This window comes from Nematostella vectensis, chromosome 14 (genome assembly GCF_932526225.1).
Source record: "Nematostella vectensis chromosome 14, jaNemVect1.1, whole genome shotgun sequence".
NCBI classification, from domain to species: domain Eukaryota; kingdom Metazoa; phylum Cnidaria; class Anthozoa; order Actiniaria; family Edwardsiidae; genus Nematostella; species Nematostella vectensis.
Window position 1 is genome coordinate 2,036,792 of NC_064047.1, and position 21,381 is coordinate 2,058,172.

The window sequence follows — 21,381 nt, forward strand, 5'->3', positions numbered from 1 at the left end:
ACAGGAAGCCCCATCGGTATAATAAATTCCACAGGGAATCCCGTTATCAGGATAAAACCGAGTCAGGATAAAATACCACAGGACCCCCGTTATAAGTGTGGTTTGAAGAAGAGGACTTAAAACCTTATGCCTAAGTCAGTTCACCACCGAAATCCGATGGTGGGCTGGAGTCCATCGGAATCCGGTTGACAGTATTGAACATGTGTGGAAAAAGTATGTTACACTTTTGCAAACACTTCGATTCGTTGATAGGTTATGTGAAATAAGTGTTAATACATGGGATGTTTCACGCGTTCATAAACAGTCCCGTGGAATTTTGGGTATTTTGCTTCGTATTATCTGCCCCATTTCACATTTTTCCAACTTTTTGAAGAACCTGGATTTACCAGTGCCAAGTAAAATATTTAAGTAATTTCAACTCTTTCCCCCCTGGCTCTCTTTCATTTTATCATTTATGGGTGTGTGTCAAAACCGTACAAACGTCCATGGCTCCTTAATAAGCACTCCAAAAAGCAATGGTACAACATATAAACATCAAAATATAAACACGACACAACTGCAATAAAAATCAATATATTTTCACAAAATCAGATTATACCAAATGTAATAAAACTAAATATCCTGTCCTATTAACTACAAGTCTTTCTTTTTTTCCTATACCTTAAAGGTATAAGAGCCCAGAGGAAGGGGACAACTGTTTCAGTTAATAAAATCCGCCTCAAGTTTATATATCAATGTACCTAATACCCTTAAGCTATCAGAGTGAAGGGTCAAATCACCTTTCCCAGAATGCACTGGCTTGTGGCTTCAAAATAGAGCAAGCGGAAATCGCGAAAAGCGACTCGGCCGCCCGCCCACATCGGCATGCGTTTGCCGCCCTTTCGGGTTCCCGTCGGCATTTGTTCGTTGCGCTTTTAGGTTCTCGTCGGTATTCGGTCGTCGCACTTTCGGGTTCTCTACGGTATTCGGTCGCCGCGCTTTCGGGTTTTTGGCTGCGAGAACCTCTTGGAACCGAGGGCAATTTAACCCATATCAAGGCATATCAAGATAGATGAGTTGCACGGGGGCTAAATTTGGAGATTTATGTGGAATATGATAAAAATGGACTAGGAATATAAAATAATATGTTAGATGTGAAATAAGAAATAGTGCTTACACACATTCCAGTTACAAACGTGGTTTTATTGTGACTTGACAAATGACAGCAGAATCCCGCTCAAGGGGTACTTGTTTGATAAACAGACCTTTACTTTGAGGGGAGTTATAAAAGCCCTGACAACAGATACACTATAAAATTTCTGTACACTGTAACTATAAAAAAATCCTTTTAAAGAAGAGTTTTATTAGTGTCCCTTTAAAAGAATCTTCACTTGTTAACTGATTCAACAGGATGTAACTAAGATAGATTGAGATTTTTACTAGCTAGAATATCTTTCATAGAACAGATAGACAGTCCCGAAGGAGGCTCAAGTTTCTAGATATCTCCACGGTAACATTTCGGTTGTTCAGGGAAGTTACGTGGGTTTTTCTCTGCTTCTTTCGGTCCGAACAGGGGCACCGTCTGGTCAAACGCGTGGGCCTGAAAATGGTGTGGGAATAAATATGAATATGAAGCCGTACTTTTTCACCTACAACACCTACAACATCACCTACAACAGCAGCAGTTATATCTGTTAAGACAATGTGTTTTCTCACCTTTCTCGCAAAAGCCTGAATTCCCGAAATTACCTATAATAAAAAGATGGTCACTTTAGTCCATGTATAAAGTCCTTTTCCTAAACACCGCGAACTCGTTGGGCAATAGCTCAACTAATAGATGTCCAATGAAAACGTTCCCGATAATACTCGGTCATTAATTTAGGAATAGTATTTTGAACTAAGAAATAATTCCCGCTTCATGACAACGCCGCATTTCAAGTGCGCACATTACCAGAGGGGTGGAGATGGCTACTCTACCACCCCTCCCCTCCATCTACCCTACCACCCCTCCCCTCCATCTACCCTACCACCACCCCCTTCCATCTACTCCACCACTACTCCCCTCCATCTACCCTACCATCCCTCCCCTCCATCTACCCTACCACCCCACCCCTCCCCTCCATTTACCCTACCACCCCTCCCTTCCATCTACCCTACCACCCCTCCCCTCCATTTACCCTACCACCCCTCCCCTCCATCTACCCTACAACCCCCCTCCATCTACACTACCATCCCTCCCCTCTATCTACCCTACCACCCCTCCCCTCAATCTACCCTACCACCCCTCCCCTCCATCTACCCTACCACCCCTCCCCTCTATCTACCCTACCACCCATCCCCTCCATCTAGATGTACAGCCACAGCAAAATGAATCGAAACAGGAACCAAGCACCATTTGTTGCATTATCAATAACCCTTTTGTTACATACCTGTCCGAGATTTTGTCGTTCGAACAAGTAAACCGTTTGGAATAAGTCTTGTGGGTTGCAGTTGAACGGTTCCTCTTGACAGGCATTCAGGAAGTTAGCGATGTTCTCTTGCATCTGAAACAAGAGCAAACCTTTATTTAGAGCAACTTTCCACCTTCCCGAGTTCAAATTATACAATTAAGCTATAAGAATTGGGGGTATATGATAGTCAATGGTAGCTATCATATGAAATAAAACAGAATATAATTTGATTATCTATATAGATGGATAAGATTTTGAAATTGGCAGGCGAGCGGGTGGTGGTGACTGCGACCTAATCGCGGCTTGCAGATGGTTATATTATAGACGAAATTCCTTGCCACTCACTCACCTTGAACACGTTCACATTAGCGCCTTTCTCTCCATGAATCTTGGGAATCGTACCTGGTCTGACCTCGTTCATGATCCTATTAACCGATCAATTAAAAATAGTGGCCTTCAGTGGGTATCTTTGTGAGTTCTTGTTATCTAATTGATTCCGTAATAAGGCCTGTTGCTCTTTCTGCCTAGGCCAACGCCTAAACTAGTACTTTTACGGCTTGTACTAGGTGTACTAGGTGTATTGGGTGTACAAGGTGTACTAGGTGTACTAGGTGTTTTAGGTGTACTGGGTGTACTAGGTGTACTAGGTGTACTAGGTGTGCTAGGTGAACTAGGTGAACTAGGTGTACTGGGTGTACTAGGTGTGCTTGGTGTACTAGGTGTACTAGGCATACTAGGCGTACTAGGTGTACTTGGTGTACTAGGTGCGCTAGGTGTACTAGGTGTACTAGGTGTGCTAGGTGTACTAGGTGTACTAGGTGTACTAGGTGTACTAGGCATACTAGGTGTACTAGGTGTACTAGGTGTACTAGGTGTACTAGGTGTGCTAGGTGTACTAGGTGTACAGGGTGTACTAGGTGTACTAGGCATACTAGGTGTACTTGGTGTACTAGGTGTACTAGGCATACTAGGTGTACTTGGTGTACTAGGTGTACTAGGTGTACTAGGCATACTAGGTGTACTTGGTGTACTAGGTGTACTAGGTGTTCTAGGTGTACTAGGTGTGCTAAGTGTACTAGGTGTACTAGGTGTACTAGGTGTAATAGGTGTACCAGGTGTATTTGGTGTAATAGGTGTGCTAGGTGTGCTAGGTGTGCTAGGTGTGCTAGGTGTACTAGGTGTACTAGGTGTACTAGGTGTATTTGGTGTAATAGGTGTGCTAGGTGTGCTAGGTGTACTAGGTGTGCTAGGTGTACTAGGTGTGCTAGGTGTACTGGGTGTACTAGGTGTACTAGGTGTATTTGGTGTAATAGGTGTGCTAAGTGTACTAGGTGTACTAGGTGTACTAGGTGTAATAGGTGTACCAGGTGTGCTAGGTGTGCTAGGTGTACTAGGTGTACTAGGTGTTCTAGGTGTACTAGGTGTGCTAGGTGTACCAGGTGTACTAGGTGTACTAGGTGTATTTGGTGTAATAGGTGTGCTAGGTGTGCTAGGTGTGCTAGGTGTGCTAGGTGTACTAGGTGTACTAGGTGTACTAGGTGTATTTGGTGTAATAGGTGTGCTAGGTGTGCTAGGTGTACTAGGTGTGCTAGGTGTACTAGGTGTACTAGGTGTTCTAGGTGTGCTAGGTGTACTAGGTGTAATAGGTGTACCAGGTGTACTAGGTGTGCTAGGTGTGCTAGGTGTACTAGGTGTACTAGGTGTGCTAGGTGTACTAGGTGTAATAGGTGTGCTAGGTGTGCTAGGTGTGCTAGGTGTACTAGGTGTGCTAGGTGTACTAGGTGTGCTAGGTGTACTGGGTGTACTAGGTGTACTAGGTGTGCTAGGTGTACTAGGTGTATTTGGTGTAATAGGTGTGCTAGGTGTGCTAGGTGTACTAGGTGTGCTAGGTGTACTAGGTGTGCTAGGTGTACTAGGTGTACTAGGTGTTCTAGGTGTGCTAGGTGTACTAGGTGTACTAGGTGTACTAGGTGTACTAGGTGTAATAGGTGTACCAGGTGTACTAGGTGTGCTAGGTGTGCTAGGTGTACTAGGTGTACTAGGTGTGCTAGGTGTGCTAGGTGTACTAGGTGTGCTAGGTGTACTAGGTGTGCTAGGTGTACTGGGTGTACTAGGTGTACTAGGTGTATTTGGTGTAATAGGTGTGCTAGGTGTGCTAGGTGTGCTAGGTGTACCAGGTGTACTAGGTGTACTGGGTGTACTAGGTGTACTTGGTGTACTTGGTGTACTAGGTGTACTAGGTGTGCTAGGTGTGCTAGGTGTACTAGGTGTACTAGGTGTGCTAGGTGTGCTAGGTGTACCAGGTGCACTTGGTGTACTAGGTGTACTAGGTGTTCTAGGTGTGCTAGGTGTACTAGGTGTGCTGGGTGTACTAGGTGTACTAGGTGTGCTAGGTGTACTGGGTGTACTAGGTGTACTAGGTGTATTTGGTGTAATAGGTGTGCTAGGTGTGCTAGGTGTGCTAGGTGTACCAGGTGTACTAGGTGTACTGGGTGTACTAGGTGTACTTGGTGTACTTGGTGTACTAGGTGTACTAGGTGTGCTAGGTGTGCTAGGTGTACTAGGTGTACTAGGTGTGCTAGGTGTGCTAGGTGTACCAGGTGCACTTGGTGTACTAGGTGTACTAGGTGTTCTAGGTGTGCTAGGTGTACTAGGTGTGCTGGGTGTACTAGGTGTACTAGGTGTGCTAGGTGTACTAGGTGTGCTAGGTGTACTAGGTGTACTAGGTGTACTAGGTGTACTAGGTGTACTAGGTGTACTAGGTGTACTAGGTGTATGAGTTAAACTTGGAGTACTAGGTGTACTAGGTGTATTTGGGGTAATAGGTGTGCTTGGTGTACTAGGTGTACTAGGTGTGCTAGGTGTACTAGGTGTACTAGGTGTGCTAGGTGTGCTAGGTGTACTAGGTGTGCTAGGTGTACTAGGTGTAATAGGTGTGCTAGGTGTGCTAGGTGTGCTAGGTGTACTAGGTGTGCTAGGTGTACTAGGTGTGCTAGGTGTACTGGGTGTACTAGGTGTACTAGGTGTGCTAGGTGTACTAGGTGTATTTGGTGTAATAGGTGTGCTAGGTGTGCTAGGTGTACTAGGTGTGCTAGGTGTACTAGGTGTGCTAGGTGTACTAGGTGTACTAGGTGTTCTAGGTGTGCTAGGTGTACTAGGTGTACTAGGTGTACTAGGTGTACTAGGTGTAATAGGTGTACCAGGTGTACTAGGTGTGCTAGGTGTGCTAGGTGTACTAGGTGTACTAGGTGTGCTAGGTGTGCTAGGTGTACTAGGTGTGCTAGGTGTACTAGGTGTGCTAGGTGTACTGGGTGTACTAGGTGTACTAGGTGTATTTGGTGTAATAGGTGTGCTAGGTGTGCTAGGTGTGCTAGGTGTACCAGGTGTACTAGGTGTACTGGGTGTACTAGGTGTACTTGGTGTACTTGGTGTACTAGGTGTACTAGGTGTGCTAGGTGTGCTAGGTGTACTAGGTGTACTAGGTGTGCTAGGTGTGCTAGGTGTACCAGGTGCACTTGGTGTACTAGGTGTACTAGGTGTTCTAGGTGTGCTAGGTGTACTAGGTGTGCTGGGTGTACTAGGTGTACTAGGTGTGCTAGGTGTACTAGGTGTGCTAGGTGTACTAGGTGTACTAGGTGTACTAGGTGTACTAGGTGTACTAGGTGTACTGGGTGTACTAGGTGTATGAGTTAAACTTGGAGTACTAGGTGTACTAGGTGTATTTGGGGTAATAGGTGTGCTAGGTGTACTAGGTGTACTAGGTGTGCTAGGTGTACTAGGTGTACTAGGTGTGCTAGGTGTGCTAGGTGTACTAGGTGTACTAGGTGTGCTAGGTGTACTAGGTGTGCTAGGTGTACTTGGTGTAATAGGTGTGCTAGGTGTACTAGGTGTAATAGGTGTACGAGGTGTACTAGGTGTACTAGGTGTACTTGGTGTACTAGGTGTAATAGGTGTGCTAGGTGTACTAGGTGTACTAGGTGTGCTAGGTGTACTAGGTGTACTAGGTGTATTTGGTGTACCAGGTGTACTAGGTGTACTAGGTGTTCTAGGTGTGCTAGGTGTACTAGGTGTACTAGGTGTACTAGGTGTACTAGGTGTATTTGGTGTAATAGGTGTGCTAAGTGTACTAGGTGTACTAGGTGTACTAGGTGTAATAGGTGTACCAGGTGTGCTAGGTGTGCTAGGTGTACTAGGTGTACTAGGTGTTCTAGGTGTACTAGGTGTGCTAGGTGTACCAGGTGTACTAGGTGTACTAGGTGTAATAGGTGTACCAGGTGTACTAGGTGTGCTAGGTGTGCTAGGTGTACTAGGTGTACTAGGTGTGCTAGGTGTACTAGGTGTAATAGGTGTGCTAGGTGTGCTAGGTGTGCTAGGTGTACTAGGTGTGCTAGGTGTACTAGGTGTGCTAGGTGTACTGGGTGTACTAGGTGTACTAGGTGTGCTAGGTGTATTTGGTGTAATAGGTGTGCTAGGTGTGCTAGGTGTACTAGGTGTGCTAGGTGTACTAGGTGTGCTAGGTGTACTAGGTGTACTAGGTGTTCTAGGTGTGCTAGGTGTACTAGGTGTACTAGGTGTACTAGGTGTACTAGGTGTAATAGGTGTACCAGGTGTACTAGGTGTGCTAGGTGTGCTAGGTGTACTAGGTGTACTAGGTGTGCTAGGTGTGCTAGGTGTACTAGGTGTGCTAGGTGTACTAGGTGTGCTAGGTGTACTGGGTGTACTAGGTGTACTAGGTGTATTTGGTGTAATAGGTGTGCTAGGTGTGTTAGGTGTGCTAGGTGTACCAGGTGTACTAGGTGTACTGGGTGTACTAGGTGTACTTGGTGTACTTGGTGTACTAGGTGTACTAGGTGTGCTAGGTGTGCTAGGTGTACTAGGTGTACTAGGTGTGCTAGGTGTGCTAGGTGTACCAGGTGCACTTGGTGTACTAGGTGTACTAGGTGTTCTAGGTGTGCTAGGTGTACTAGGTGTGCTGGGTGTACTAGGTGTACTAGGTGTGCTAGGTGTACTAGGTGTGCTAGGTGTACTAGGTGTACTAGGTGTACTAGGTGTACTAGGTGTACTAGGTGTACTGGGTGTACTAGGTGTATGAGTTAAACTTGGAGTACTAGGTGTACTAGGTGTATTTGGGGTAATAGGTGTGCTTGGTGTACTAGGTGTACTAGGTGTGCTAGGTGTACTAGGTGTACTAGGTGTGCTAGGTGTGCTAGGTGTACTAGGTGTACTAGGTGTGCTAGGTGTACTAGGTGTGCTAGGTGTACTTGGTGTAATAGGTGTGCTAGGTGTACTAGGTGTAATAGGTGTTCTAGGTGTGCTAGGTGTACTAGGTGTACTAGGTGTACTAGGTGTACTAGGTGTAATAGGTGTACCAGGTGTACTAGGTGTGCTAGGTGTGCTAGGTGTACTAGGTGTACTAGGTGTGCTAGGTGTGCTAGGTGTACTAGGTGTGCTAGGTGTACTAGGTGTGCTAGGTGTACTGGGTGTACTAGGTGTACTAGGTGTATTTGGTGTAATAGGTGTGCTAGGTGTGCTAGGTGTGCTAGGTGTACCAGGTGTACAGGGTGTACTGGGTGTACTAGGTGTACTTGGTGTACTTGGTGTACTAGGTGTACTAGGTGTGCTAGGTGTGCTAGGTGTACTAGGTGTACTAGGTGTGCTAGGTGTGCTAGGTGTACCAGGTGCACTTGGTGTACTAGGTGTACTAGGTGTTCTAGGTGTGCTAGGTGTACTAGGTGTGCTGGGTGTACTAGGTGTACTAGGTGTGCTAGGTGTACTAGGTGTGCTAGGTGTACTAGGTGTACTAGGTGTACTAGGTGTACTAGGTGTACTAGGTGTACTGGGTGTACTAGGTGTATGAGTTAAACTTGGAGTACTAGGTGTACTAGGTGTATTTGGGGTAATAGGTGTGCTAGGTGTACTAGGTGTACTAGGTGTGCTAGGTGTACTAGGTGTACTAGGTGTGCTAGGTGTGCTAGGTGTACTAGGTGTACTAGGTGTGCTAGGTGTACTAGGTGTGCTAGGTGTACTTGGTGTAATAGGTGTGCTAGGTGTACTAGGTATAATAGGTGTACGAGGTGTACTAGGTGTACTAGGTGTACTTGGTGTACTAGGTGTAATAGGTGTGCTAGGTGTACTAGGTGTACTAGGTGTGCTAGGTGTACTAGGTGTACTAGGTGTATTTGGTGTACCAGGTGTACTAGGTGTACTAGGTGTTCTAGGTGTGCTAGGTGTACTAGGTGTACTAGGTGTACTAGGTGTACTAGGTGTACTAGGTGTACTAGGTGTATTTGGTGTAATAGGTGTGCTAAGTGTACTAGGTGTACTAGGTGTACTAGGTGTAATAGGTGTACCAGGTGTGCTAGGTGTGCTAGGTGTACTAGGTGTACTAGGTGTTCTAGGTGTACTAGGTGTGCTAGGTGTACCAGGTGTACTAGGTGTACTAGGTGTAATAGGTGTACCAGGTGTACTAGGTGTGCTAGGTGTGCTAGGTGTACTAGGTGTACTAGGTGTGCTAGGTGTACTAGGTGTAATAGGTGTGCTAGGTGTGCTAGGTGTGCTAGGTGTACTAGGTGTGCTAGGTGTACTAGGTGTGCTAGGTGTACTGGGTGTACTAGGTGTACTAGGTGTGCTAGGTGTATTTGGTGTAATAGGTGTGCTAGGTGTGCTAGGTGTACTAGGTGTGCTAGGTGTACTAGGTGTGCTAGGTGTACTAGGTGTACTAGGTGTTCTAGGTGTGCTAGGTGTACTAGGTGTACTAGGTGTACTAGGTGTACTAGGTGTAATAGGTGTACCAGGTGTACTAGGTGTGCTAGGTGTGCTAGGTGTACTAGGTGTACTAGGTGTGCTAGGTGTGCTAGGTGTACTAGGTGTGCTAGGTGTACTAGGTGTGCTAGGTGTACTGGGTGTACTAGGTGTACTAGGTGTATTTGGTGTAATAGGTGTGCTAGGTGTGTTAGGTGTGCTAGGTGTACCAGGTGTACTAGGTGTACTGGGTGTACTAGGTGTACTTGGTGTACTTGGTGTACTAGGTGTACTAGGTGTGCTAGGTGTGCTAGGTGTACTAGGTGTACTAGGTGTGCTAGGTGTGCTAGGTGTACCAGGTGCACTTGGTGTACTAGGTGTACTAGGTGTTCTAGGTGTGCTAGGTGTACTAGGTGTGCTGGGTGTACTAGGTGTACTAGGTGTGCTAGGTGTACTAGGTGTGCTAGGTGTACTAGGTGTACTAGGTGTACTAGGTGTACTAGGTGTACTAGGTGTACTGGGTGTACTAGGTGTATGAGTTAAACTTGGAGTACTAGGTGTACTAGGTGTATTTGGGGTAATAGGTGTGCTTGGTGTACTAGGTGTACTAGGTGTGCTAGGTGTACTAGGTGTACTAGGTGTACCAGGTGTACTAGGTGTGCTAGGTGTGCTAGGTGTGCTAGGTGTACTTGGTGTAATAGGTGTGCTAGGTGTACTAGGTGTAATAGGTGTACGAGGTGTACTAGGTGTACTAGGTGTACTTGGTGTGCTAGGTGTGCTAGGTGTACTAGGTGTACTAGGTGTACTAGGTGTACTAGGTGTACTAGGTGTACTAGGTGTACTAGGTGTACTAGGTGTACTGGGTGTACTAGGTGTACTAGGTGTACTAGGTGTACTAGGTGTACTAGGTGTACTAGGTGTGCTAGGTGTGCTAGGTGTACTAGGTGTACTAGGTGTGCTAGGTGTACTAGGTGTGCTAGGTGTACTTGGTGTAATAGGTGTGCTAGGTGTACTAGGTGTAATAGGTGTACGAGGTGTACTAGGTGTACTAGGTGTACTTGGTGTACTAGGTGTAATAGGTGTGCTAGGTGTACTAGGTGTACTAGGTGTACTAGGTGTGCTAGGTGTACTAGGTGTACTAGGTGTATTTGGTGTACCAGGTGTACTAGGTGTTCTAGGTGTGCTAGGTGTACTAGGTGTACTAGGTGTACTTGGTGTACTAGGTGTACTAGGTGTGCTGGGTGTACTAGGTGTACTAGGTGTACTGGGTGTGCTAGGTGTGCTAGGTGTACTAGGTGTGCTAGGTGTGCTAGGTGTACCAGGTGCACTTGGTGTACTAGGTGTACTAGGTGTTCTAGGTGTGCTAGGTGTACTAGGTGTACTAGGTGTACTAGGTGTACTAGGTGTAATAGGTGTACCAGGTGTACTAGGTGTGCTAGGTGTGCTAGGTGTACTAGGTGTACTAGGTGTGCTAGGTGTGCTAGGTGTGCTAGGTGTACTAGGTGTACTAGGTGTACTAGGTGTACTAGGTGTACTAGGTGTACTGGGTGTACTAGGTGTATGAGTTAAACTTGGAGTACTAGGTGTACTAGGTGTATTTGGTGTAATAGGTGTGCTAGGTGTACTAGGTGTACTAGGTGTGCTAGGTGTGCTAGGTGTACTAGGTGTACCAGGTGTACTAGGTGTGCTAGGTGTGCTAGGTGTGCTAGGTGTACTTGGTGTAATAGGTGTGCTAGGTGTACTAGGTGTAATAGGTGTACGAGGTGTACTAGGTGTACTAGGTGTACTTGGTGTGCTAGGTGTGCTAGGTGTACTAGGTGTACTAGGTGTACTAGGTGTACTAGGTGTACTAGGTGTACTAGGTGTACTAGGTGTACTAGGTGTACTGGGTGTACTAGGTGTACTAGGTGTACTAGGTGTACTAGGTGTACTAGGTGTACTAGGTGTAATAGGTGTGCTAGGTGTACTAGGTGTAATAGGTGTGCTAGGTGTACTAGGTGTACTAGGTGTACTAGGTGTGCTAGGTGTGCTAGGTGTACTAGGTGTACTAGGTGTATTTGGTGTACCAGGTGTACCAAGTGTACCGGGTGTACTAGGTTTTCTATGTGTTGCAGCTGTACTAGGGGTACAAGGTATACTAGATGACAATGTGTGCTAAGGATCTTACGGTGCTAAGTGTGCTGTTGTTGTGCTGATGTGATATGCATGGTACAAGATATGCGCCCATTTCAATAAAGGTTGTCAGTGAAAATGGCAAATGGCGATTGTCAAATGGCAGTTCTACAACCGAAAGTAACCATGCGTCTCGAAGAATTTGGATAAATCAAAACAATCATCCGTTAAAGGTTACCATGGCTCGGACACTGCTGGACTTTATTTAACACCTTTAATTTTACGAATATATAGTGACCATAAGCCATTTACCATTCGCAATTTCACTGATAACCTTTTGTGAAATAGGTGTGTGCTTATTATGCTAAGGAAGCTCAAAGTGTTACCTGCAAAGAACCACTCCATCGTCTAATGCGTCGGCGAATGCATCTCCAGGTTTACTTAGAGATGTCTCCTCGCCCCATGCAATTCGTTCACCCAGCATCTTTTCTAGCCAATCACGGCACTGCCCTTCAAGATCCTTTGGGAACTTTTCGATGATCTATACCGACAGATAAAGAGTACATTATTTGATTGATTTGTTTTTGCGTTTATGTCGATTTCAATAATGTTAGGGCTGTAGTTGATTAGGTGTGCTAGGTGTACTAGGTGTACTAGGTGTACTAGGTGTACAAGGTGTACTAGGTGTACTAGGTGTGCTAGGTGTACCAGGTGTGCTAGGTGTACTAGGTGTGCTAGGTGTGCTTGGTGTACTAGGTGTACTAGGTGTACTAGGTGTACTAGGTGTACTGGGTGTACTAGGTGTACTAGGTGTGCTAGGTGTGCTAGGTGTACTAGGTGTGCTAGGTGTGCTTGGTGTACTAGGTGTACTAGGTGTGCTAGGTGTACTAGGTGTACTAGGTGTACTGGGTGTACTAGGTGTACTAGGTGTACTAGGTGTACTAGGTGTACTAGGTGTGCTAAGTATACTAGGTGTACTAGGTGTGCTGGGTGTACTAGGTGTACTAGGTGTAATAGGTGTGCTAAGTGTACTAGGTGTACTAGGTGTACTAGGTGTACTAGGTGTACTAGGTGTACTAGGTGTACTAGGTGTACTGGGTGTACTAGGTGTACTAGGTGTACTGGGTGTACTAGGTGTACTAGGTGTACTAGGTGTACTAGGTGTACTAGGTGTACTGGGTGTACTAGGTGTACTAGGTGTACTAGGTGTACTAGGTGTGCTAAGTATACTAGGTGTACTAGGTGTGCTGGGTGTACTAGGTGTACTAGGTGTGCTAGGTGTACTGGGTGTACTAGGTGTACTAGGTGTACTAGGTGTACTAGGTGTACTAGGTGTGCTGGGTGTACTAGGTGTGCTGGGTGTACTAGGTGTACTAGGTGTGCTAGGTGTACTAGGTGTACTAGGTGTGCTGGGTGTACTAGGTGTACTAGGTGTACTAGGTGTACTAGGTGTACTAGGTGTGCTGGGTGTACTAGGTGTACTAGGTGTGCTAAGTATACTAGGTGTACTAGGTGTACTAGGTGTACTAGGTGCACTAGATGTACTAGGTGTACTAGGTGTACTAGGTGTACTTGGTGTACTAGGTGCACTAGATGTACTAGGTGTACTAGGTGTGCTAGGTGTACTAGGTGTACTAGGTGTACTAGGTGTACTAGGTGCACTAGATGTACTAGGTGTACTAGGTGTACTAGGTGTACTTGGTGTACTAGGTGCACTAGATGTACTAGGTGTACTAGGTGTGCTAGGTGTACTAGGTGTACTAGGTGTACTAGGTGTACTAGGTGTACTAGGTGTACTAGGTGTACTAGGTGTACTGGGTGTACTAGGTGTACTAGGTGTACTAGGTGTACTTGGTGTACTAGGTGTACTAGGTGCACTAGGTGCACTAGATGTACTAGGTGTACTAGGTGTACTAGGTGTACTAGGTGTACTAGGTGTACTAGGTGCACTAGATGTACTAGGTGTACTAGGTGTACTAGGTGTACTTGGTGTACTAGGTGTACTAGGTGTACTAGGTGTACTAGGTGTATTAGGTGTGCTAGGTGTACTAGGTGTACTTGGTGTACTAGGTGTACTAGGTGTACTAGGTGTATTAGGTGTACTAGGTGTGCTAAGTGTACTAGGTGTACTAGGTGTACTAGGTGTACTAGGTGTACTAGGTGTGCTGGGTGTACTAGGTGTACTAGGTGTACTAGGTGTACTAGGTGTACTAGGTGTACTAGGTGTACTAGGTGTGCTAAGTGTATTAGGTGTGCTAGGTGTACTAGGTGTACTAGGTGTGCTAAGTATACTAGGTGTACTAGGTGCACTAGATGTACTAGGTGTGCTAGGTGTACTAGGTGTACTAGGTGTACAAGGTGTACTAGGTGTACTTGGTGTGCTAGGTGTGCTGGGTGTACTAGGTGTACTTGGTGTACTAGGTGTACTAGGTGTACTAGGTGTACTAGGTGTACTTGGTGTACTAGGTGTACTAGGTGTACTAGGTGTATTAGGTGTACTAGGTGTGCTAGGTGTACTTGGTGTACTAGGTGTACTAGGTGTACTAGGTGTATTAGGTGTACTAGGTGTGCTAAGTATACTAGGTGCACTAGATGTACTAGGTGTACTAGGTGTACTTGGTGTACTAGGTGTACTAGGTGTGCTGGGTGTACCAGGTGTACTAGGTGTACTTGGTGTGCTAGGTGTGCTGGGTGTACTAGGTGTACTTGGTGTACTAGGTGTACTAGGTGTGCTAGGTGTACTAGGTGTACTTGGTGTACTAGGTGTACTAGGTGTACTAGGTGTATTAGGTGTACTAGGTGTGCTAAGTATACTAGGTGTACTAGGTGCACTAGATGTACTAGGTGTGCTAGGTGTGCTGGGTGTACTAGGTGTACTAGGTGTACTAGGTGTACTAGGTGCACTAGATGTACTAGGTGTACTAGGTGTACTAGGTGTACTAGGTGTACTAGGTGTACTAGGTGTACTAGGTGTGCTAAGTATACTAGGTGTACTAGGTGCACTAGATGTACTAGGTGTGCTAGGTGTGCTGGGTGTACTAGGTGTACTAGGTGTGCTAGGTGTACTAGGTGTACTAGGTGTACTAGGTGTACTAGGTGTACTAGGTGTACTAGGTGTGCTAAGTATACTAGGTGTACTAGGTGCACTAGATGTACTAGGTGTGCTAGGTGTGCTGGGTGTACTAGGTGTACTAGGTGTACTAGGTGTACTTGGTGTACTAGGTGTACTAGGTGTACTAGGTGTATTAGGTGTACTAGGTGTGCTAAGTATACTAGGTGTACTAGGTGTACTAGGTGTGCTAAGTATACTAGGTGCACTAGATGTACTAGGTGTACTAGGTGTACTAGGTGTACTTGGTGTACTAGGTGTACTAGGTGTGCTGGGTGTACCAGGTGTACTAGGTGTACTTGGTGTACTAGGTGTACTAGGTGTACTAGGTGTGCTGGGTGTACCAGGTGTACTAGGTGTGCTAGGTGTACTAGGTGTACTAGGTGTACTTGGTGTACTAGGTGTACTAGGTGTACTAGGTGCACTAGATGTACTAGGTGTGCTAGGTGTGCTGGGTGTACTAGGTGTACTAGGTGTACTAGGTGTACTTGGTGTACTAGGTGTACTAGGTGTACTAGGTGTATTAGGTGTACTAGGTGTGCTAAGTATACTAGGTGTACTAGGTGTACTAGGTGTGCTAAGTATACTAGGTGCACTAGATGTACTAGGTGTACTAGGTGTACTAGGTGTACTTGGTGTACTAGGTGTACTAGGTGTGCTGGGTGTACCAGGTGTACTAGGTGTACTTGGTGTACTAGGTGTACTAGGTGTACTAGGTGTGCTGGGTGTACCAGGTGTACTAGGTGTACTAGGTGTACTAGGTGTACTTGGTGTACTAGGTGTACTAGGTGTGCTAGGTGTACTAGATGTACTAGGTGTACTAGGTGTGCTAGGTGTACTAGGTGTACTAGGTGCACTAGATGTACTAGGTGTACTAGGTGTACTAGGTGCACTAGATGTACTAGGTGTGCTAGGTGTACTAGGTGTACTAGGTGTACTAGGTGCACTAGATGTACTAGGTGTGCTAGGTGTACTAGGTGTACTAGGTGCACTAGATGTACTAGGTGTGCTAGGTGTGCTAGGTGTACTAGGTGTACTAGGTGCACTAGATGTACTAGGTGTGCTGGGTGTACTAGGTGCACTAGATGTACTAGGTGTACTAGGTGTACTAGGTGTACTAGGTGTACTAGGTGTGCTAGGTGTACTAGGTGTACTAGGTGCACTAGATGTACTAGGTGTGCTAAGTATACTAGGTGTACTAGGTGCACTAGATGTACTGGGTGTACCAGGTGTACTAGGTGTACTAGGTGTGCTAGGTGCACTAGATGTACTAGGTGTGCTAGGTGTACTAGGTGTACTAGGTGTACTAGGTGTACTAGGTGTACTAGGTGTACTAGGTGCACTAGATGTACTAGGTGTACTAGGTGTACTAGGTGTACTTGGTGTACTAGGTGTACTAGGTGTACTAGGTGTACTAGGTGTACTAGGTGTGCTAGGTGTACTAGGTGTACTAGGTGTGCTAGGTGTACTAGGTGTACTAGGTGTACTAGGTGTACTAGGTGTACTAGGTGTACTAGGTGTACTAGGTGTATTAGGTGTACTAGGTGTACTAGGTGTACTAGGTGTACTAGGTGTACTGGGTGTACTAGGTGTACTAGGTGTACTAGGTGTACTAGGTGTGCTAAGTATACTAGGTGTACTAGGTGTGCTGGGTGTACTAGGTGTACTAGGTGTACTAGGTGTGCTAGGCGTACTAGGTGTACTAGGTTTACTAGGTGTGCTAGGTGTACTAGGTGTGCTAGGTGTACTAGGTGTACTAGTTGTACTAGGTGTACTAGGTGTACTAGGTGTACTAGGTGTGCTAGGTGTACTAGGTGTACAGGGTGTTATAGGTGTACTAGATATAGTAGGTGTACTAGGTGTGGTTGATTTTAATTATCTGCTTGAAAAAAGATAATGATGATGAATGCTGAAAATGAGATGATGTCTACGGGATTATGTCTAAGACGTGATGATGTCTACGAGGTCTATGTCAATCTTTAAAAAATGTACCCGTTCCATATTCGCGAACTCCAAAGCTGAGATAAAGATCTTTTAGTGTAAATCGGTCTATCAGGACAAGAAGGATGACCCCTGTCCATACAAACTTGAGATAATTTCCAATGTTCTTCGCAAGCTGTTGCCTATATTTAATTTCTTAGTTGATCTCCTTTGATTTAAAGACAACAACAAAACGGACGACGCTATAAAATGCAATTACAAGCCGACATGAAAAAATAATCAATAAATAAAAAAAATTATGCAGAGTTGCGTAACATGCGGTAATTAATAATCTAAATGCACTTCAATTCGGAAAAGAAGGGTGCGCTTAGCTTGTCGCTGACTATTCGCCAGAAGACACCGTCTTCTAATTGTTATGAACACTGTCTCAAGCAGGGCAGGGTTTGTTTGCTTAGCAGTAGAGCACACGACATTCTCGCTACTGACGACATTACACCGCGAATTATATGAAATATTTTATCGCAGCAAAACAGACCGCGATCCTTAGAAGTGTCGATACATAGACGCTAAGAAATCCTCATTATTTATAAGCCTTAGTTCGGGAAGCGCAACACACTGCTAAGCCTGCATAGTTATTTCAATGTAGATATTTAAAAAACAGCTATTGATGGCCACGCACCACTCCGAATGAGGACATTAAAGTCATTAAATTAAATTGTAATTGTAATTAAAGAAAGAGTAAGTTTTCGAATTCTTATTTATTTGGCATGTTTTGATATTTTATGTGTTATGCTGTTGTGGCGCTTTCTCTTCTCTTTGGTGGGGGAAATTTTCTCGCGCCACAAGTCCCCTTAAGAACAACACACGAGGCTAATAAAGTAATATAACTAGCTTTGTTGAGAAAACAGTCGAGACAACACTTCAAAGTATATTTCAATTTTTCCGAAGGATCACGAGGGACTGATTCTAATCCTGTTTTGCCTGTGATGTACCACTCTACTCAGGCTATCCTTTTTGCTTTGTTGTTGTTTTTGTCATTTGCTTTAAAGATATCTCAGATCTGGGCGAACTTTCAGACATTCTAAAGGTTTAGACAAATCATCCATCAAAATCACGCTATCTATTACAAAATTCTATATACAACGATTTCTCTATCTTAATAGAGTACCAATACACTTCTAATTTAGTTTTATCGACTGTGCGTTATCCTTTTAGTAGTATAGGCAGTTTTTAGTACTAGCAATTTACAGTACCTTTCGGTTAATCTCAGCGGAGTATCCATACGCTTTATGCCTGTTAGACCCTTTTCTCCTTATAACTGATGATCCTTCAGACATCTCGGCTTTTAGATCCCGCGGGGAATTTCCTAGAGATTCTAAATCTTTGTGCAATCACGAGCAATTATTGCACAAATGCAATTTTCAAACGCCTCGGATGAGCTCCCACAAGAAGTACCTCAAAACACCAAATGCAATTGATAACCTTTTTTTATTTCTGTCTTAAATATCACCATGGTAGCATGCATACGTACTTATACCTAAAATTCCTTTTTAATTACACAAAGGTCACGAATCAGGATAGCTGTAGAAAGGCAACCGAGATAGCCTCAAATCTGCTGAATCAAGTAAATACACCACCCCACCTTAGTTTTAACCGGTGCGGTTTTTTCATAGCCCCCACCCTACTCACTTATTTCCTAAGGTTTATTTTTCGATTCGTACTGGTTTATTTTCAACGCGTGAATTTCGGGCTATCTGTGCTTGGATGGAGGTACTTGGGCGTTCTAGTGGGCATATGGGGGCAGTCAAGTAAACATATTGAGTATCCGACCTATCATCGAATGCAATACCCCGTCTCACATGTCACGTTTTAAGTGAAATACAAGCGAGCCCAATAGATTATATAATACAAGGTATTTTAGAAAAGCAATCCCTTTTATTTTTTCTTTGACGATAGGCGTCTATCAATGCTTTGACTGTTTTAATAAGCCTTTTAATAGAGAACACCTCTCAATAGAATTTTCTGTTAATAAACAATAAATGACCATGTCTAGCTTCTAAGTGCACTGATAACCTTACAACGAAGCAGGCATTTTACCATACATGGAAATGCAGGTAATAAACCTAGACTCAAGATTACAAGGAAAGGTCAAATCACACTGAAGACTAGACTAGAGAGGGCAGTAAGAGTGATTTAAATCTGCTTTTTTTTAGAGCAGCAATCAAGCAAATTATGGATGGCCTGTGATACTGCACGTACTTTATTTTATCCGGATGGTTTTGAGAAAAAGATTAATGATCGGCTAGAGCTTATGCACCCTTGAGTGCGTTTTCGCGTATGTTTAATGCAAAATTAACCCTCGCCTATCCTGAAATAATTAATTTCGGAACCTGAAGGATTTCTAATATTTTTCCCGCAAAATGGATTTTACACATTACCAAGAGTGAGAAAGCATCCATTTGCATCCATTTGAGGTGTGGTGAGTTCTTTAAAAAATATTATACCACCCTCAAACAGAGCAGTCAAACTGTACTTGACAAGCAGTTACTAAAATGCAAAAAAAAAAAAAAAAAAGACTAAGAAAAAATAAAAAAATGAATACATTAGAAATTTTGACTTTGAAGTCTGGAATAAAAAAGCGAGCGTTATTTTACGAGCAAAAACCTTTCTGATGGAGCCCATCTAAAGGACCCTTCAAACGCATAAACGGTATAATGCTGATCTCAATTTTGCGGAGTCAAGCAATCAAGGTAAATAATGGTTCCCAAATAAACGCCGCAGATGGATCATGAAAAAAAGATAAATATCACTGCGGCGCCAAGTTTAAAATTTTACTTTAAAATCTTTTTTTTTTAAAGTATTAATTTCATGCGAACTGTTCGCCAGAGCGACAGAGTTTTCTTCTGTTATGTCATCGCCAGATAAGACCAAATGCTGCTCGAGGCAAGAAAATTTAAAGTTCACGAGTTAGCCTAATTTGTACGTACAAACCGTCATTGTCTGTCGGTCATGAATAAGGTCGCCATCAGATCGCTAAAGGTCGTGCATCTGTTATGGTTTGCACTGTCCTGGGACAAACACGATGTGTGCTATCTAATGTAGAACCCTCGTGTAACTCCTACTTTAAATAACGAATAAGACAAAAGGGAAATATAAAACAAATAACAAAATAACGATTTTGCCGCCAAAAAAATTTTCTATATTTTCTCTTTTTTTATGTCATTTTGCATGTCGATATGATTTTCTAGCGCATTCATATGGGTTTGTCGTTTCTGCGCACGGGTTTATTGGCGCCATGTCGCTATCATAATCATTTCTACTGTAATCTCTTTTGCGGATTCCTTTTTGTTTTTTTAATGTTTGATGCTTTTATGTGTTGTGCTTCCTTGTGCTGCAGCACTGTTGGAACGAATATTATTTTAATCTCGGCCGCCCAGACTTTACCCGTAGGCTATTTATCTATTGCTGACCATGTATAACAGTGATTCTTCATTGATATGACAGTTTATATTTCACTGCGAATACCATGATCATCGTTATCATAACGTAAGTATCAGCAGGGTTCTGTTATTCTCTGTGCCGAGCGCAAAATTTTTTGTTATTTTTTTTAATGAAAAAAAATGTGATCCTTTATATCCTTTTTGTAATCTTAGCAAGTTTGAAGACCAAGCAGTCCTAATGGCGTTCCTTCAGGGTCAAAGAAAGAAAGCGCTTATTCCATTTAGCATGAGATCTAGCTGCAATTTATATCTCCCTTTGAATATCCTATTTGGGCACCAATGTAAATATATGTAAATATTTGTCTAATTTTCTTTTTGCAGGAGTAAAAATAAAAAGCTGGTCAGAAGTTCTTCTTTTCGGGTATTTAACTCTATTGTCTAATATTTCTTGGGCGTAACTCTATATTGGTGTATATGGGCAGAAGGTCACAATAACAGCTTAGCACTCAAATGCATTCGTGGATTCAACTATCATGACAAGGACTGCTGACGTTAAAATTTCCGATACAATATTTATCTCTTTTTTCTCATCCTATTACCATTCATTGTAGTCAATGCCGTTAGGATCAATTCTAAATGCTTTTGGGTGCAAAGGTACTTATATAAACACCGCTTAAATGCAACAGCTGTTGATGAAAGGGCAACGTCAAGATTTTTCCTCCAGGCAAATCGCGAGATTCCACCTTAACACTGCGCGCGCCTTTGTTAACAAACCGATCGTGTAATAATCCACTTTCGTGTAATAATTCACTTTACATTAATAATAAACCAAGGCTTAGTGGGAATAAGAAAAAAAACTTTTTTGATGGGATTAATGTTCATTTTATAGGATTTCATTGATTATTGTTATGAGAGCAACAAATAGCTATTAAATAGTCAAGATTATTCAATAAATTAAATTCTCAGGTTGATTCGGCTGAAATTTCATAAAAGTAAGAAGATGCTTTATTTCTTAAATTTGCAAAGTGCTATGTAAGAGCGCTCCTTAAGTGTTGGGTGTTGTCTTTGATGCACACAGATAGGAACATTCCTCGAATAGCACTATCAGCAATACATTAGTTCAATTTACGTCTGTTGTTTGTTAGTAAAACAACCGCAATGTACAAAGCCCCATGATCATTTTGAAAGCCATTTCGAGTCTTTGCGCACCGTTGACGGGAAAAAAAATCATGTATGACCGTGAGCATTTAAGACTCATGTAGATATATGATATGGTATGACTTACTCAGCCATCATTTACTATCGTCTACTATCCATGCACAGTACCTTCCTTTGTGCGGCAGCTGCGTCTCCATACTGCTTGTGTCTGTTCGACCCTTTCCTTTTGATCATAACCTCAGTCATTGTTACCGAGCTGGCCCAAGAACTATTCTCCGACAACGACTGCCTTCGTCGAGCGACTCAACCAAGTGACCAGCGCAAGGGCTGTGTCCTTTTAAGTTATTCGCAGTTCATAACCCCCTTCACATAATTGCATTCATTACGTGGTATTGCTGAGGGCAAGAGTTTGAGTGCACTACTATATAAGACTATTATTATGGGGTGCTAC

The 21,381-nt window shown here is 43.7% G+C and overlaps 1 protein-coding gene across 2 annotated transcripts; it reads right to left on the reverse strand.

Annotated features, from left to right (window-relative positions):
* Positions 1–1,161: 1,161 nt before the first annotated feature.
* LOC5518855 (calponin-1) lies at positions 1,162–21,255 on the reverse strand. 2 transcript variants are annotated; one of them, XM_032363570.2, is made up of 6 exons: positions 21,099–21,255; positions 11,669–11,823; positions 2,779–2,854; positions 2,409–2,522; positions 1,696–1,728; positions 1,162–1,579 (listed from the first exon to the last, which is right to left on the reverse strand). In XM_032363570.2, the coding sequence occupies exons 1-6, from the start codon at positions 21,174–21,176 to the stop codon at positions 1,475–1,477; spliced, it is 561 nt and encodes a 186-aa protein (XP_032219461.1). In that variant the 5' UTR covers positions 21,177–21,255; the 3' UTR covers positions 1,162–1,474. The 2 variants fall into 2 exon arrangements, with proteins under 2 accessions (XP_032219461.1, XP_032219455.1); XM_032363564.2 differs by lacking the exon at positions 21,099–21,255 and adding an exon at positions 17,586–17,792.
* Positions 21,256–21,381: the final 126 nt, after the last annotated feature.